The sequence below is a fragment of the Macrobrachium nipponense genome, chromosome 5 (genome assembly GCF_015104395.2).
Source record: "Macrobrachium nipponense isolate FS-2020 chromosome 5, ASM1510439v2, whole genome shotgun sequence".
In the NCBI taxonomy this organism is placed as follows: domain Eukaryota; kingdom Metazoa; phylum Arthropoda; class Malacostraca; order Decapoda; family Palaemonidae; genus Macrobrachium; species Macrobrachium nipponense.
Window position 1 is genome coordinate 79,277,153 of NC_061107.1, and position 20,384 is coordinate 79,297,536.

The window sequence follows — 20,384 nt, forward strand, 5'->3', positions numbered from 1 at the left end:
AATGTAAAAGTTTCAGCTAAATAATCCATTGAATCATGAAATTATATAAAAATCAAAGAATCAAAACACCTGGTGATCCATAGATGATCTTGGCAAAGTGGCTGCTATACTATGTAGAAATCACTGCTTTCCCACTTACTGAACAACATTAACCCTTTAATGCCGATTGGACATATCAAACGTCAACGAAAATTGTCTGTTGGGTGCCAATTGGACGTATGGTACGTTAACGAAAAAAAAAAAGTTTTTTTTTTTTTAAATTCGCAGAAAAATAGTTATAGGCCTACTAGGGAAAACTTTTGAATCACACGCTTTGGGGAATGCTGAGAGCTAACGGATTAAGGCATTGCTTTGTTTACAATCGTTACCCAGGCGCGCAAGCACGAATTTCTTTCTTCTCGCACTAAAAAGCATCAGCGACACATCTCAGAAATTATTTCGTCACTTTGACATAATTTTTGCACCATTTTATATTAGCCGTTACATGGAGTATGTATTATATATGAAAATGTGCGCAATTTCATGTAGAATACAACAAAAATCAACTCATGGTTGTAACTTTTATCATTTTGAAATATTTTCATATAAATAACGATGTGCCAAAATTTCAACCTTCGGTCAAGTTTGACTTTACCGTAATGGTCGAAAAACGCAATTGTAAGCTAAAACTCTTATACAGGTGGCCCTCGGTTAGCGGCAGAGGTTCCGTTCCTGCCCGCTGACGCAAAGTGATTTTCGACGCTAAGCAATTTTAAAGCCTACGGCCACCGCACACCTTATTTCAAAACTCTAGACCAGTCAAAGGCGCCGTAATCCCACAATGGCGCAATAAGTAAAATTATATTTATGCAGTATAGTACTATAGAATTTAATGTACAGAACATTATAGCATTGTAAATACTGTAAAGTGAGAAAAGCCTGCCTTTAATCCTTTGGGTGTCTAGAGTATGTAAAGATATAATAAAGTTTATACAGTGTACAGGTAGCTGTAGTGTGCAAGTTACGATCGTTAGTCTTACGATAGTCCGATTTTATGAGAGATCAAATTACAATGGCCTAACTTTATCCATCTTCCAGTTACATAAGTTCAATAACAGCAAAAGAGAATGATGAAAGTATGGTTTTAACGTTATACTCGTTGCGTGAACATGTACAGCCATGAACAACTGAACGAGAAACAACTTTTTTTTTCTAAGTACAACCGAACTGGATAACATCCGTTTGGCTTGTATTTCAATCATTGTACTACAGTACACTATTACCGTAGTTGTTATAAATGGCGTTATGTATAGAACAGAACTGAGATATCTTAATGTAATAACTTTATTCGCTATAGATCAAAGATCAATATAGATCAAAGATCAATCGGAAAATATACTGTTAAATTTAAACCTAGTTATAACTGAAACTGGGAAAACTGTTCAAGCTACTAATGACTATTATCGTACATCGGCAACCAGGATAAAACTGCAGTAAATGTATGCCACCAAGCACAACCGTAGATAAAATTGGGATAAAATCATTTTAAATCAAAATACTGTGCTTGAAAGAACACATTTACTGTTGGTTTCATGCCGATATAAGATAAATAACGTAAAGTTCGTATTACGATGATATAAATGATTATTGCGAATGGAATCACATAATTTTTTACACAATAAACATGCCGCCAAAGTAATCTGTTAACGAAAAAAAAAAGTAGTTCACATTCACGAGACATTCAATAAATATTTCCACCTAAAAACACGTTGTGTAAGGAAAAATAACGTTGTCTCATATAAGTCAAGTATCTGAATATTTGTTTATGCTAACTAGAAGCAAGAGAATTCGCTCAGAATTGCATTATGGTGAAACAAACTTGTATTCATCAGCTGATCTCAAACCACAACATTGGCCGCTCCGCGGAATACTGGCTTAAATTTGCCATAGTATTTTATAATACAATAATATGAGAATACATACAATATTCTTGGATACAGTGAAATAATGTATAACTTTTTAAAGGATTTATGGAAAAGATGTATAATTGATAAAATAACACCATGCATTTTTCATAGCAGTAGCGGACAAGAACGAACATGAAAAAACACCCTCTGACAACGTGGAGCGTAGTTACAAAGGTTGCCTTAATTTGTATCCAAAGGTTGCTTTAATTTGTATCTTATTTATGTACAAAAATGAAAATACCTTTACGTAATATATTTTCATACTCATTTTAAACATAAAAGCATAAACATTTAAAAAATCGACACATCGATCGCTAAATTTGCACTCTTTTTAACTCTATATTTTCGGAAGAGCGGCAGATGGTGGCATACAAGAATGAACATGAAAAAAACATTGTAGTCGATAACTTGAAGGGCAGTTTCAAAAGCTGCCTTTTTATCATATTTCTGCACAGAAATAAAAATACCCTATTCGTAATAAATTTTCATACACATTTTAAACATAAAAGCATAACATTTATAAAATCGACACATCGATCGCTAATTTGCACATTTTTTAACTGGATATTTTCGGAAGAGCGGCAGGAGGCGGCTCACAAGAAAGAATATGAAAAAACATTGTATGTGATAAAGTGAAAGGCAGTTTCAAAAGCTGCCTTTGTATCATACATCCATAGCTAAATTTGCACTTATGTAACATGATATTTTCGGCATAGAACAGTGTCAGAGGGATATATTTTACCCTAATACCTACGTAAGAACTCTCAATAAAATTTGTTAATATAATTTGCATAACCTTTATGGTATGAACGGCATTTCTACAAATGTATGAACTCGTTAGACAACGGCGCTAGTGGCGCTGTTAACTGAAAATTGTGCCGTAAATATACCTTTAAAATGCCTTATTTTTTTAATTTATATTTTTGACGACAGCCGTAAAACTGATTCGCCGTTGAGCGATTGCGCCGTCAACCACGGGCCGCCTGTATTCTAGTAATAATCAATCATTTACCTTCATTTTGCAACAAATTGGAAGTTTCTAGCACAATAATTCGAATCATCGTGAATTTATGAAATAAACCTTTTCCTTACGTACATGCGGTAACTCTTCAGAAAAAATCATAAATTTTTTTGTCCAATTGTCGTAATGTTTGCACCATTTTAAATTAGCCATTACATAAAGTTCTATACAGTAATACTTTGGGTTACGAACCGATTAGTATACAAATTTTTTAACTTACGAAGTGATGCCATCATTCTTGAATACGAATTTCACTTGGAATACGAATGCGCGAATTTCCATCATGGGAGGCCGCCTGCATTGTTTACATCGGACATCAGATGAGCATGGGATCTGCGAACGCATTTTTTTTTGGCTAAAACTTAACGAGGGTCACGTGACTTCCTCCCACGCAACCCTTGACCCTTTTTAAACCATAACTCTTTCACTATCTCGCTGGTGGTAAGATTGAACGCATCTGTCCGTGATACGTTCTCAAATTTGCTTAGTGATTTGCGCACGTGTTGTGTTTCCGTGATAGTGCTTATAAGTTACTATTACCCAAATACTAAAGACAATGGCTCCCAAGATGACGAAGGCAAGCAGCAAGAAGGAAAGCATGAGAAAGGAGATGATTACGGTCGAAATGAAGAAGGAAATTATCCAAATGCATGATAAAGGCGAGCGCGTGAAAGACACTGCAGCATTCTTCAAGCGGTCGCAATCAACGATCTGCACTGTTTTGAAGAAAAAGGAAGAAATTAAAGCCAGTAAAGCATCAAATAAAATTAGTGATGGTAGTGAACGCTGCTCTCGAGAGAAAGAACCAGAAAGTCTTCCAGAAGTGTTCACGGAGGGAGGTTTCCCCCCCAAAGCCCTAACCCTCTCCTGCTCCCCCTTCCCCTCCTCCCGTCTCCGTCAAGCCAGCAGCCACACTCTCCAAAGGTAAAGTTCAGGTTTTACTGTGCATGCATATTAAATCTAGTGTTTATATTTAATTTCATTCTTCAATTTTATAATTTTATGTAATTCCTACACGAATTTTCAACCTTAGTGAACAAAAATAAATGGAAAAATATGAATTGAAATGGTCATTCATGGTCGGGTGGAACGCATTATTTGCTTTTTATAACATTCTTATGGGAAAATCCATTTAGGTTACGAATTTTTTAGGTTACGAAGCAGGTTCTGGAACGGATTAAATTCGTAACCCATGGTATTACTGTATATGGAAATGTGTGCAATTTCATGTAGAATACAACAAAACACAACCCGTGGTTGTAGCTTTTATCAGTTTGAAATATTTTCATATAAATAACGATAAGTACCAAAATATCAACCTTCGGTCAACTTTAACTCGACCGAAATGGTAAAAAAACGCAAATGTACGCTAAAACTCTTACATTCTAGTAATATTCAATCATTTACCTTTATTTTGCAATAAATTGGAAGTCTCTAAAAAAAAAAAGAAATTTTTTCGTCCGATTGTTGTAATGTTTACACCCTTTTAAATTAGCCGTTACATAAAGTTTTATATATGCACAATTTCATGTAGAATTCAACTAAAACCACCCATGGTTGTAGCTTTTATCAGTTTTGAAATATTTTCACATAAATAACGATAAATAGAAAAAATTCGTCCATCTTTGACTCGACCGAAATGGTCGAAAACTGCAATTGTAAGCTACAACACTTACAGTCTAGTAATATTCAATCAATTACCTTCATTTCACAACAAACGGGCAGTCTCTACCACAATATTTCGATTTATGGTGAATTTTTGAAAACGGCTTCTTTTTACGTCCGCGCGTTACGAATTCATGCATCATTTTGTGATAATATTTTCTCTGTGTTGCCTTGATCGTTTTACAATGTGTTATATACCAAAATGATTGCAATTTAGTGTACAATACAACGGAAAAAAATAACTCATTAGCTTTAACTGTCCTCCTCACAGCGCGATTTGTATACAATTATATATGAAATTTCTTTTTGCGCTGTCATATATCCCAATGACAAAAAAAGAAGCCAAAAATGAACTCTTAATCTTGAAAACAAAGCGTGCTGTGATTTAAAAAAAAAAAAAAAATTTCCGCTTCGGCGCTCACTCACGAACGCCGCCGGCATACGGGAGACGATTTTTAAAATACCGCTTCGGCGTTTAAAAAAAAAAAAAAAAGGTTAAGTAAAAAAGGTTTATATAAAATGAAGAATGATGGAAATGAAAATATAAACTATCAATCAGCCAATACACAAATTCTCTGCACGCAACCACCAAGGCAATAAGACGTGAAATTACTGTAGGAGACATACATGGAGTCATAATAAGACTATATATCTCTCTCTCTTCTGAAAGACTGAACTTGGAAACATTTCAACATTTCAAACATAAATCTTGGGGAAATTTATAATTAATAGGATTGTGATGAAACAAATGAGGATCAGTTCAATCTTCAAGACAAAATGGAAGAAAACCATGAAATGAGATAATTATCATATAAAATTGGTATAAAAATAAGCAGATAACCCCTTGAAGATGTTAGCAAACCAAAAACAAGACGCAGATATTTAAAATGACAAAAACCAATATTAAGACTCATTAATTTTCAGTTAGTGAGCTGAAACTTTCCCAAAAGATAAGTTTGGTAAGACAATCACTATCATTGCAACCAACAAATCAACTTGCATTTATTTCTTTTTTCATTCATGAATCAACTTGAATTATACTGACATCAGAGGGCATGTGAAATACACATATCTGGTATGTTTAGAAAAACTTTTAGTTACAACAAAATACCATTGGGCTGTGATCTTTCCATTAAATACACACTGCAATGCAATTTTCAAAGAAAGTATTTTCATGCAATCCAATTTGTAGGCAACGCATTGAACAAACACTAATTCTAGTAAAAAAAAAATATCAAGGTAGGTGACTGCATATGCTCCTTCTTTATTTTTTAATTACATTATTCTACACCCAGCCCAATACTTGTATTAGACATAATTATTATTTATGATGATCCATTTTTCATCTAGAGATTGAATACATAACAGAATTCCTCTCTAAAGTTGTGTTTCTTGCAACAAAAACCCTCAAACCCTAATCACCATTTCCACTTCATACCATGGATAGTTCCATATTACTAGAGGGTCGACGAAAGCACTTACTGCAACTGACATGAGGCACATAACCATAATATGTCTGAAGCTGTAAGGAGAGGATAATGATGGGTCTCTTGGGTATATTAAACTCAAGCAAAACAATCGGCCCTGCCGGTTAGGTTGAATTCAACCTCTTGTACAGTATCTCCATGTACCCTAAATTAAAACTAAATTAAGTTTTTGCTATGAATGAAGCCTTGATGTACCTTTCCATAAGTTTGCTGCCCTCTTCAGTCTGATATGAATTCTGATGTCCTCAAGTTCTCTGCCTTCTTCATTCTGATATGAAATAAGAGAGAGTACACAGTGTAGGGTCTAGGTGCTGTGGTTTGGTTCTAGTTGTCCACTTTGCAGTACAGTTAACTACAACACAAGACCACCTCAGTTTCAGCTCTTTGTGCATGTATAGCTCAACATATAGCGCTAAAATGTAATAGCCAGTAGTGAGACCACCTCCAGTGTCAAACCCAGAGTTTCCTGGCCTTAAGTTCAAATGGATACTTTGCCAGATTTTCCAAGTACCAGTGAATAAACCAATTGTGGTGGCTTAATCTAATCACGGACAACTTCACTACAGGACCCACCTCAAAGCAGAGAAATATTCTGAAGGGAGCATGCACAGGTTTGTCAACTATTGTTAACAACCTTGAATTCAAAACTACACACAGGCAACCAGAGTTTTGTTGAAAACTATTCATAGTGTTTTTCCAGCATCACCCTAACTGCCTTGTTCAAAGCTCAATAACTTGAGTATGTCTTAAGTTCTGTAACTAAATGCTGTGATACCAGTGGGAACCCAATACCCCTTCCAAGTCGAAAATAAAAACAGTAACATTCCCTGATCACCTGTGCAACCCAAGGCTTGGCTACCAACAGGTTCACTATGGCTACAGTCTAGAGACAAATCCTCACAATGGAGAAAGCACAAATCCTCATACTGGCGAAAGCATTGTCTATGGGGGAAATATTAGTCTAGCCTCCTCCTCCCCTTGCAAAGGGTTATGCTACCCTGTGTGTTCTTTTAGCTTGAAAGGCCACCTAGTCTTCTTGCAAGAGTTCTCATCTACAGCCTATTCCTAAATATGAAACTGTACTGGTCACTGGTATGTCCTCCTGCCTCTTATCACTGGCAGATAAAGTGCTGCCAAGATTAAGCAGACTCCAAGATCAGAAAATGTGGGAAGAGGTTTGCATTCATAAAAAGAATCTCCACTGGAATAGTTCTAGGTAAGTATCTCGCATCGGAACAAATAAATATTCTGATCTGGCATGGACACCTGTCTGAGAAGTCCTTCAATGAAGCACCTCTCTTCTTTATAGGAACTATCACAAAAACTTCTATGTAATGCACCAATGTAAGACCAAAGTGTCAAGAAATAATCTCTTAGATTTGGATTTACCAAGTAATCAAAGCACACATTACTCTTACATGTCCATTACTGCCAATTTGCACCTGCCAGGAATGTTGCAAGAACTCTGTCGTGTCAGTCTCTAAAGCCATAGAAGTTACTGAAGATGCAGAAAGATCTCTGTTGCCACTTTCAAATCAAGAGCCCAAGGACCTAAAAGTAAGTTACTGCTAGCTGGAACATCCCAAATTCCTATCCTACTGTATAGGTAATTTAATCTTCAGTCTGGCATAAAAAATTAATGAGGGTGAACCATGGACTGGGGACCTTTCCTGCCACAAGCCCCTTGAGGTTTACTGTTTAAAACAGCACAGACCATGGAAAACTAGTAGGTGTGAAACACATCCTCTCATCTGGATGAATCTATCAGCAATTCTGCAACTAACACATATTATTAGGTTTCTTTTGCCACTCCAAGGTGAAAATCCTTGCAGATCCAGCTGAGCAGCTCACTGAAGGGAGCTATCCTGTTCTGCCATAGGAGCATCCATGGTAACACAGCACCCGCTTCAATATAATTAAAACTTTCTCCTGATTTTGTTCGATACTAACACTTATTAGGGAAGTACAAGTTTCTTGAGACTTAGCCCTGTGACAGCAAATGGATTTTTATGCTCTTGACCAGTTTATGCAACTAGTGCCTTCCCATCTTTTCTCAAATGAAATACAATCTGGGCAGACATATGGGAGAAAATGAGCACATTGATCTTAAACCTATGCCCATGCCATTTTGGCTCATAACTCGCTAGTTAAGGGGCTATTCTCGTAGGTCCAAATCATGGTTCCTGCCTTCAGTTTAATCTTCGAGTCTGAATTTCACTTTACTGTATATCTACATAACCTCATCCCTTTACATGGGCTTAGCTTAAGCTACTTGATGAATGGACTCTGGTCAATGCCTCCAACATAAAAACAGCTCTCCTGATACTGGAATTCCTAGTCTTGGATCTTGGCATAACCATGGCTCTGATGGCAACCATCACCTACCTAGTCCAACATCTATCGACTCACATAGCTTTGGTTAAGGCTACAGAAAATCACACTGCTTTTGTCAAGCCTCCTGTATCAATATAACTTTGATTCCATCACATGGATTCTCTACTTCTGATCCTGGTTCTCTTTAGAGTTGTAACAGGATCTTCTTGTCTCTGTCTAGGGTAAAGAAAATATGGTATACAATTTTCAACAGTCAACCACTGAAGGAGCTTCTGTTTGGAAAACATCCAGTATGTTATAAAAAAACATGGAAAGGTACAAATATTGACACAGTAATACCTGTGAAAAGTAAGGGAGGTTTATAATAATAATAATAATAATAATAATAATTAATAATAATATAATAATAATAAACAAAACTCAATAAGAAAAGCTAAGTAACCTGGGAAGAACAGACTTACTTCTCAAAAAATTACTAAGTAATTTTCTATAAAAATTCCTTGTAGTTAGGTGGAAAACTAACAAACAGCTACCTTAGAAAACAAAACTAGGTAAGTGGTCAACTTCAGTTAGTCCTAATGACATCAATTAACAAAGTAAAACAATAAAAAAATACCAAATAAAGTGCACAGAGGCAAAACCTAACACTAGCTGGGAATAACGTTCTCCCTCAAAGCAAATGGAAAAAGTACTTGCAAGAATTCTTCCAACCATCTACCAATTGTTTAAGTTTGAAAATCACTTTACCTAAAGAGCTCTTAACCCTCTTACGCCGAATGGACGTATTAAACGACGAGTCAAAATGTCTCCCGTATGCCGAATGGACGTATCATACGTCGACTCAAAAAAGTTTTTTTTTAAATTCGCGGAAAAATACTTATAGGCCTGCCAGCCAAAAACTTTTGAATCCCACGCCTTGGGGGATGCTGGGAGTTCACGGATCAAGGCGTTGTTTTGTTTACAATCGCTACACAGGCGCGCAAGCGCGAATCTCTTTCTTATCGCACTAAAAAGTTTCAGTGACACATCTCGGAAATTATTTTGTCACTTTGACATAATTTTTGCACCATTTTAAATTATCCTTTACATGAAGTATTATATAAGAAAATGTGCGCAATTTCATGTAAAATACAACAAAAAAATACTCATGATTGTAGCTTTTATCAGTTTTGAAATATTTTCATATAAATAACGATAAGTGCCAAAATTTCAACCTTCGGTCAACTTTGACTCACCAAAATGGTCGAGAAACGCAATTGTAAGCTAAAACTCTTATATTATAGTAATATTCAATCATTTGCCTTCATTTTGCAACAAATTGGACGTCTCTAGCACAATATTTCGATTTATGGTGAATTTATGAAAAAACTTTTTTCTTACGTTCGCGCGGTAACTCTTCCGATAAATTTTTTTCGTGCGATTGTCCTAATGTTCGCACCATTTTAAATTTGCCGTTACATAAAGTTTTATATATGGAAATGTGCGCAATTTCATGCACAATACAACTAAAAACAACCCATGGTTGTAGCTTTAATCAGTTTGGAAATATTTTCATATAAATAACGTTAAGTGCAAAAATTTCAACTTTCGGTCAACTTTGACTCTACCGAAATGGTCGAAAAACGCAATTGTAAGCTAAAACTCTTATATTCTAGTAATATTCAATCATTTACCTTAATTTTGCAACGACTTGGAAGTCTCTAGCACAATATTTAAATTTATGGTGAATTTATGGGAAAAAAAAAAAAAAAAAAAAAAAAAAAAATCCTTACGTCCGCGCAGTAACTCTTCCGAAAAAATCTGAATTTTTTTTGTGCGATTGTCAAAATGTTTGCACCATTTAAAATTAGCTGTTACATAATGTTTTATATATGAAAATGTGCGCAATTTCATGTAGAATACAACTAACAATGATTGAAGGTTGTAGCTTTTCTCTTTTTTCTAAATATTTGCATATAAATCACGATAAATAGAAAAAAAAACCACGTTCGGTCAAATTTGACTCTACCGAAATAGTTGAAAAACACAATTGTAAGCTAAAACTCTTACGGCCTAGTAATATTCAGTCATTTATCTTCATTTTGAAACAAATTTGAAGTCTCTAGAACAATATTGTGATTTATGGTGAATTTTTGAAAAATATATTCACTTCACTCCGCGCCGATTCCCGGCCGCAAGTCTCCGAAATGCGTACATCGCATTATCCTAATATTTGCTCCTTTTCATATTAGCCGTTTTAAGGTTTCATATATCAAAATGTGCGCAAATTCATGAAGAATACAATAAAAAATAATTGAAGGTTGTAGCTTTTCCCATATATATATAAACATTTCGACATTCGGTCAACTTTAACTCGTCCGAAATGGTAGAAATCTGCAATTCTAATCTAAAACTCTTACAGTATCGTAATATTCAATCATTTGTCTTCATTTTGAAACAAATTGGAAGTCTCTAGAACAATATTTAGATTTACAGTGAATATTTGAAAAAAACATTTTTTTACGTCCACGCGTTATGAATTCATACATCATTTTGTGATAATATTTTTCCGGTGTTGCTTTTATTGTTTTACAATGTATTATATATCAAAATGATTGCAATTTAGTGTACAATACAACGAAAAAAAAAGTAACTCGTTAGCTTTGACCGTTTTTTGCACAGCATGATTTGAATACAATTATGTTTGAATTTGATTTTTTTCGCTACCATATATCGCATTATTTACATATGATAATGATATTATTTTTCATTTCTGATAGTTGCATACTAAATTTCAGGCAATGACAAAAAAAGGAGCCAAAAATGAACTCTTAACCTTCAAAACTAAGCACGCTGTGATTTTTTGAAAAAATTATTTTTTCAGCTTCCGCGCTCACTCCAAACCGGACCCGGCTATACGGGAGAGGTTTTGATTTTTAGGGCTTCGGCGTAAGAGTTAAATAGGAACTACACCCCCTCATTATACATTACAGTTGTTACACAAGCAAAAAAAAAAAAAAAAAAAAAAAAACTGCTGTTGGGAAAAAAAAAAAAAAACCTTGTGAATTAAGGATTTTTTAAAGGAAAAATGCAGCAAAAAACCTCAGGAATAGTGTGTAAAGCAAATTAATTAAAAAAATACGACAAGTGACCCACTTGGATATTTTAAAACCAGGATCTGAGGAGCACATGAAGGTACCTGCCTGTAAACTACCTTTGCTTTCAAAATGAATTCAACTACCATTTTCTTGCCAATTAGTTGACCACTAAGCTGGGCTATTACAAGTGATAGGTTTCTTGTTAAACAGGAATATAATTAGAAGGAAGATCTATTACCACATACCTTTACTGCATTTTTCACAGTATTATATAATCATTATTTTCCATATCAAAATTAAAACAACTCTACACTCACTTCTACAATACATTTTTCAATTATGACATTATCTTACATGGTTTTTATTATATGCTACCCATTATGCTGTACAGAAGCCTGTCATCACTGTAAGGCACACACAAAGGCCTGGCCCATGAAAACATGGATTTTTGCTCACTGGTCTGATTCAATTGTTGATAAATATTTTACTGTCACTATTATACTTAGATTTGGTTAATTTATGTTCAGTAAAAATTATTTTCCCAATAATTCAGCATTAGAATTTTAAATGAAGTAAAAAAAATAGATGTACAAAATGACAACACCTTGTTTTGTTCATACATGGTTAAAAATGTAGTTAACACCCAAAAGAATTTGAAACAAACTCCATATGCCACTTTTACTGGGGTTTTACAAATTCTATCAGCATAAAAAATGAGAATCAGGACCTATTGCAGTTTTGATGTCACACAATATTAGAATACATTCCTGATGGAAGCTTTGAGCCACTGCATCTACCTTCTGCTACACCATATAAAAAGAATTACCATGCACTGTACCTCACACATCACACAGTAATATTAATTTTCTTTGTCATTAATTGTAGAAATTTCATTTTACAGATTCTTAAAATTACACAAAGATGGTATGAAAAATAACTTACCATTGCTTCTATAAGCAACTTATTAAAATTTTAAAGCTTCTATAATCTATGATAAATTAGGTGCATCATGTTTTTAATAACTAAACCAAATACAGAACATAAACTTATAAATGATGAAAAATTAAGGGCAGACTGCAGTAAAAAAAAATTTAAAAATGAAAACTGGTCAAAATAACCAGTTCATTAACTTGATAGTCTCCGTAACTACCAAATTTGGCAAAGTTAAGGTATGAAATCATGAAAGGTTACACTGTTACAACATGTATTTTTGAAGAAATAACATACCCCTCAGACACTAAAATAAAAACATAGGAAAGCAATTATGGTACTTTTGTTAACGGTTCGCAAATATGCAACTGTGAAAATATTCAAGAACACGGTAAAAAAATACAATTCCTGGTTTAATAATAAAATTATAGCCATAATAACTAGCCACCATCTTAGGTCACAATCATGCACAGAGTAACACCCATTGTTGCTCACCTTCCCCAAATATATCAGCACTTTTTCTGCCACTTTCACTGTCAATATCAGCTATGGTGGTTGGAGAGAGGAACCGGTTAGGGAGTCAAAATAAAGAAGAGAAGTTGCATTCCCACAGGAAAGACCCACAGATAATAAACAATGTAATTTAAGCAAAACTCAAACTGGTTAAAAAAAACATTTTCAATTATGACATACCCCAAGGTGATTTGACCATAATTAGCAATTGTACGTAAAATCAGTAAACACAAAATTGCACTAAAGTGAAAATGTTTTTTTTTTATTAACAACCTTACTGACACTCGTTAAAAGATTTTCTATCGGTTTATTAAAAAATAGCTATAGGTATACATGACTGCACTCGCTGCTGAAACCTAGACACAACTTGATTAACATTTCAGTAAACTGCAAAACTAAAACAGCAAGAGAATACAGTATCACTTTCACATGAAATCAAATTTATAAAATGTATAAACAACCAATGTAATTATAAATGGCATCTGCCACATGTAATTTAATAATGTGACATATCTTTGGTTTGGCTAGGAGGTCTTCATAAAAATGTTTTAATTACTCTAAATACTCCAACATAACAGCTAACACAAAAGAACTGGTTTACAGTTTTCTTAAAATGCTATCTACTTCAGGTAAAATAAATAATGCATGAATATATATGTATTATCTATTACGTATAAAGGCTCTCACAAAATGCCTATTTAATTGTACTAGTTTTGTACATAACTACAAAAACAAAAAAATTGAAGTATATAACACACACAGATTGTAAATAAGGAAATTGGTTAACGGCAACTGTGCATTTTTAATTATCAAAGGAATTCTGTTAAAGGTCAAACTGTGCTTGTTTACTATTTAGCTACAAACCATTTCAATCTACAATCCCAATTAAAATGAAACTTCAACAATACACTACACCTGTAAACCAGTGTAAATCTTATCCAATAATCATCAAATCTGGCATAACTTACATATATTAACAGTAAAAATGGGGTCTTTTATCACATGTGGCAAATGGATATTTAGATACTTGCAACATCATTTCAGAATGCCTTACTTTATGACCCAGAGCAATAACTGGTTAGTTTTATTAAATGAAAGAAATGTTGTTAGTACAGTTCATAACACCAAGTAAGTAGAGCACAAGCAACTCATTACAAAACTATTACCAAAAATATTACTTGTAAGAAGCTTTGCAAAACTTACTGCTTCAATTAAACTAAATGAAAACATAACAGAGGACTGACCTTCTTCTCTACCAATACGTGAAGGAAGCTTTAATCCTCCAAATTTTTTCCAATACTGCCAACAGCTATTACAAAGACGGCACTGTAAATGTGATGGACCCCAGGCATACCACTGACTGCTACTGGTTGCTGTAATATAACAATACTAAATGAACTAAAATTTTTCAACATATAAAATCTTAAATCATAATTTTATTACCTTATACAAAATTAATTCAGAAATTTTTAACTGTTAAAAAAATAATAATTTTAAAGGCACTTCTAATGTTAGTTAACTACTAATAGCAATTGCATGAATGTCTATCTCTCACTTATGGAAGACATTCTAAAACTTCTTACGATTCCAATCCTATGAACAATGATGACGCTTTGACACTTTCCCCTCAAAATATAATAAATCAAAATAACTCTCCTTTTATGCAAGGATATGTTCTTAAGGCTGTGCAAAAGGAAATTGTGTAAAAAGATCATAACTTCACCATATGAAGCAATGGTTTGCTAATTAGGGCAGTCCCCGCTTACTGGGCTGTTGGAGAGAGAGAGAGAGAGAGAGAGAGAGAGAGAGAGAGAGAGAGAGAGAGAGAGAGAGAGAGAGAGGCTAGTTCCCAATGGCATGACAACCAAAAATTGCTGATAACCTAAAACTGGCGATAATTATCAACGCTGAAAATTCAGTTATCGTTGTCACTTGAAAAACGCCATAAAACTGGATCACCGATAACCAGGGGACTGCATACAAGGGTTTTAGGATAGAGACAGTGGGAACTATCCCTTTTTGGGGAGGCTCTGATAAGAAATGTGTCATGAGTACACACAAAATAAAAGGCACAAGTTTTCACTATCCATCATCATCACCTTACCTTAATTCTCTTTGCTCTCCTTATAATTTGTGCTACTGGCCCACTGACTTCTCCACATTTTCTCATATGCACATAGCTATGATAACAGGTGGGTTAAGTTCTGAGGCAATGTATCTCTCATGGATACTGATAAGGAATATAAGGATCTCTCATGGATACTGATAAGGAATGTATAGTATAGTACAGTATCATTCATCAGTATCACAGATACACATACAAATTTTCCTTTATGCTGCTGCATCTTCTTACCTGTGTTACTAAGGAATTAGAGTAAATAAATATCTCCTCCAATCATAACCTATGTTAACCATTAAACGCCGAAGCGGTATTTTAAAAATCGTCTCCCGTATGCCGGCAGCATTCGCGAGTGAGTGCCGAAGCGGAAAAAATGTTTTTTTTTTTCGAAAAATCACAGCACGCTTAGTTTTTAAGATTAAGAGTTCATTTTTGGCTCCTTCTCTTCTCATTGCCTGAAGTTTGGCATGCAACCATCAGAAATAAAAAAAAATATCATTATCATATATAAATATTGGGATATATCACAGGGCCAAAAAAAAAAATTTTTCATATATAATTGTATACAAATCGCGCTGTGAGCAAAACAGTTAAAGCTAAAGAGTTAATTTTTTTTGTATTGTACACTAAATTGTGATCATTTTGGTATATAACACATTGTAAAACGATCAAGGCAACACCGAGAAAATATCATCACAAAATGATGCATGAATTCGTAACGTGCAGACGTAAAAAAAGCCGTTTTCAAAAGTTTACCATAAATCGAAATATTGTGCTAGAGACTTCTCGTATGTTGCAAAATGAAGGCAATTGATTGAATATTACTAGACTGTAAGTGTTGTAGCTTACAATTGCAATTTTCGACCATTTCGGTCAAGTTAATTTTGACTGAAGTAAGAATTTTTTCTATTTATTGTTATTTATATGAAAATATTTCAAAACCGATAAAAGCTATAACCTTGGGTTGTTTTTGGTTGTATTCTACATGAAATTGCGCACATTTTCATATATAGAACTTTATGTAACGGCTAATTTAAAATGGTGCAAACTTTACGACAATTGGACAAAAAGATTTATGATTTTTTCGGAAGTTACCACGCGGACGTATGGAAAAAGTAGATTCCATAAATTCACCATAAATCGAAATATTGTGTTAAGAGACTTCCAATGTATTGCAAAATAAAGGTATATGATTGAATATTACTAGAATGTAATAGTTTTAGCTTACAATTGCGTTTTTTTACCATTTCGGTCGAGTCAAAGTTGACCGAAGGTTGAAATTTGGGCACTTATCATTATTTATATGAAAATATTTCAAAACTGATAAAAGCTCTAACCATGGGTTGCTTTTTGTTGTATTCTACATGAAATTGCACACATTTTCATATATAAAACTTTATGTAACGGCTAATTTAAAATGGTGCAAACATTACGACAATTGGACAAAAAAAATTATGATTTTTTCGGAAGTTACCGCACGGACGTAAGGAAAATTTTTTTTTTTTTTCATAAATTCACCATAAATTAAAATATTGTGCTAGAGACTTCCAATTTGTTCCAAAATAAAGGTGAATGATTGAATATTACTAGCATGTAAGAGTTTTAGCTTACAACTGCATTTTTTTACCATTTCGGTCGAGTCAAAGTTGACCAAAGGTTGATATTTTGGCACTTGTCGTTATTTATAAGAAAATATTTCAAAACTCATAAAAGCTACAACCATGGGTTGTTTTTAGTTGTATTCTTCATGAAATTGCGCAAATTTCCAAGTATAAAACTTTACGTAACGGCTAATTTAAAATGGTGCAACCATTATGACAATCAGACGAAAAAATTTATGATTTTTTCGGAAGTTACCGCACGGATGTAAGGAAAAAAGTTGTTTTTTTCCATAAATTCACCATAAATCAAAATATTGTGCTAGAGACTTCCAATCTGTTGCAAAATGAAGTTAAATGATTGAACATTACTAGAATATAAGAGTTTTAGCTTACAATTGCTTTTTTCGACATTTTGGTAGTCAAACTTGACCAAAAGTTGAAATTTTGTCACATCAATATTTACATGAAAATATTTCAAAACAGATAAAAGCTACAACATGAGTTGTTTTTAGTTGTATTCTACATGAAATTGCGCACATTTTCATATATAATACTCCATGTAACAGCTAATATAAAATGGTGCAAAAATTATGTCAAAGTGACGAAATGATTTCTGAGATGTGTCGCTCATGCTTTTTAGTGTGAGGAAAGAAATTCGTGCTTGCGCGCCTGGGTAACAATTGTAAACAAAACAACACCTTGATCTGTGAGCTCCCAGCATCCCCCAAGGAACGTGATTCAAAAGTTTTCGCCTAGTAGGCTTATAACTATTTTTCCACGAATTTTTACAAAATTCTTTTTTATATTGACGTACTATACGTCCAATCGGCGTTAAAGGGTTAAGTGAAAATGTGTATTTTGAACCAAAGTAAGTGGCGAGTTATCGGTACCATCTTTTGAGCCTACATGTCTTTTTCTGCATATATAGGATGACTAAATGCAACACACAAAGACTATTGGCAGAGGTTTCATCTCATGAAGCAGCCAGCAAGGCTATAATCTTGTTTAGCATTGTCACAGTCATGCAAACGTAAGCATCTCCATTCCTCTTATGAATAAGTACTACTATATCTCCATTAGTGATAAGATTTTTTAATTTCTTTTTTCAATAGTCGTTAACCATTGATCTAGTTGAAGTCAGTTAGTGTGAAGGGCAAAAGCCCTTAGTGGGAATTATTGTGAGAGTCATGGCAAAGTTTTGGATGTTTCCCAAGAGGGAATAGAGGAATTTTGGAAGATGGTGAAAGATTTGATGAAAAAGGCAGGACTTCTTTCAAGACAATTACAAAGCTGACAAAACTAGTATATTCTATCAATCCCCTATCCATTAATACCTTGGCTGACAAGGAAAAGATCTGCCCTGTTGACAGCTTTTGAAGCAATGAATGTCTGCCTTTTGTGCAAATATTTCTGGTGGGCAGAGCTGGACATGCAAAGCAACCTTTATGGGTTGATGGATAATCTCCCAGTGATTTGATATCATTCAGTGAAAGCTTGGTTCATCTTCAAGATCATTTCCAATTTATTTCATAACTTTAAATGATGAGCTTTTTCATCATCAAACTTAAAACCTCGGAATTCCAAGACATTGGGTGAAAGCTTTGCTTCTTGTGGACAATGTGCCTACACATCCAAACAAAACCCAGTTGGTGACAAAGGCCACACATATCATGGTCATGTTCTTGCCTCCTATTACAACTGCACTCATTCAATTGATGACCCACAGTGTTACTGTTGCAATAAAGAGATATCTTGCTGGAAGTTCCAGGAGGTGGTTATTTTGGTGTTTAAGGACAAGCAGAGGGAGCAAGCCTTGGACACACATGAGGAAAAGACTCCCATGAATCTACAAAAGTACCTGCTGAAATCTGCAATCTATAACTTTGCAGATGCTTGTAAGGACTTCATCATTATAACCATGATGTACACTTGGAACTTGACTGAGTGGGGATGAGGCATGATAAACTTCCACAGCTTTGACAAGGAGGACTTCTGTGCCCAACTCAACAAAAGGGTTGACAACATTCCCGAGGCTGATGTATGGGAGTAGCTAGAGGGCGATGATGGCAACAAGATGGCTGCTGGTGAGATGGAGGGAGAAGCTCCAAAGGATGATGATGACATTGAAAACTTGTCTACATCACACCAGCATCTCTGTATAAACATATGAGGATGGTCTTCAATATTGGTATTGAAATAATGGAGAATGACAACACCAATCATAATACCTTCCCCATAGCATCATAACTCTGTCATTCAGTCACTGATGTACTAGGTTTGGTTTATTGGTAAAATGATATTGTCATGATACAATAAAGTTTTATACATACTTACCTGGCAGATATATACTTAGCTATAGACTCCGTCGTCCCCGACAGAAATTCGAATTTCGCGGCACACGCTACAGGTAGGTCAGGTGATCTACCGCCACTGCTGCTGGGTGGCAGAACTAGGAACCATCCCATTTTCTAAAACAGATTTGCTCTTCCACCTGTCTCCTGAGGGGAGGCTGGGTGGGCCATTTAATAGTATATATCTGCCAGGTAAGTATGTATAAAACTTTATTGTATCATGACAATATCATTTTTATACATTCAACTTCCCTGGCAGATATATACTTAGCTGATTGGCACCTTTGGCGGAGGGTAAGAGACAGCTAATTAACTGAATAGACAGGGAACAAAACATACGTGTAGGTACAAAAATATAAGAAACCTTGGTTCCTACCTGTGTCGGCGAAAGACTTCATGGCTACTGCCTAGGAGCTTACATCGCCTCAAGAGCCTCAGCGAGGTAGTGACCTCATGCTAAGAAATTCTTGATGGTCTGTCGATGGGGTCTTATCCACACTTACTCGACAGAACCAAAGGATCTTTGTCAATGGGGGGGTCCTATCCACTTACATGACAAAACACCTTGCCATATGGCATCATTAAGGAGCATAACACCGATCCCGATCACCTGATCCTAATACCGGGGTTAGTACTACGATTGAATGAGTTATCCCCCCAACATCCTTTCAAACGACCATAAAAAACTCAAAACCAAACAATCTTTTAGTTAAAAACAATATTATTTAAGGATCAGTACCAGCTCCCTGTCCCAGCACGGTATCCGCTGATACATAAGGTCCAAGAGAAAAACACTTTTCATAAGTCACTCTGACGTCTTTTAAGTAGTGGGAGGCAAATACAGAGTTGCATCTCCAATATGTTGCTGCTAATATGTCTTTCATTGACATATTTCTATTAAAGGCTAGGGAAGTTGCAATTGCACGGACTTTGTGTGCTCTAACCCTAAGCAGCTTAAATGTTTCCTCTTGGCATTTCATGTGAGCCTCCGTTATCACATTTCTTACGAAGAATGCTAATGCGTTCTTCGACATTTGCCTCTTCGGGTTCCTTACCGCGCACCATAGGCTCTGATTACAACCTTGAAGTTGACTCTTTCTCTTCAGATAAAACTTCAGTGCTCTGACCGGACAGAGAGACCGTTCTGTTTCTCTACCCACAAGGGGAGAGAGGCCCTTGATTTCAAAACTTCTGGGCCAAGGCTTAGAAGGATTCTCATTCTTGGCCAAAAACAAAGGTTGGAAAGAGACAAGACAACAGCAGAATCTCCTCTAAAACCTACCCGAGAGTCTAATGCATGTATCTCACTGACCCTCTTGGCCGTCGCGAGGGTCAAGAGA

General features: G+C 35.0%; 1 protein-coding gene across 5 annotated transcripts in view; it reads right to left on the minus strand.

The window, feature by feature from the left end:
- Positions 1–20,384, minus strand: part of LOC135215449 (metastasis-associated protein MTA1-like) — a 234,983-nt gene that overhangs the window by 86,979 nt on the left and 127,620 nt on the right. For 4 of the 5 annotated variants that reach the window (XM_064250124.1, XM_064250123.1, XM_064250126.1 and 1 more), the window contains exons 9-10: positions 14,218–14,346; positions 12,956–13,006 (exon numbers count right to left, since the gene is read on the minus strand). In XM_064250124.1, the coding sequence (XP_064106194.1) occupies positions 12,956–13,006; positions 14,218–14,346 (180 nt within the window). The remainder of the gene's footprint in view (positions 1–12,955; positions 13,007–14,217; positions 14,347–20,384) is intronic. The other variant, XM_064250125.1, reaches the window with a different exon arrangement.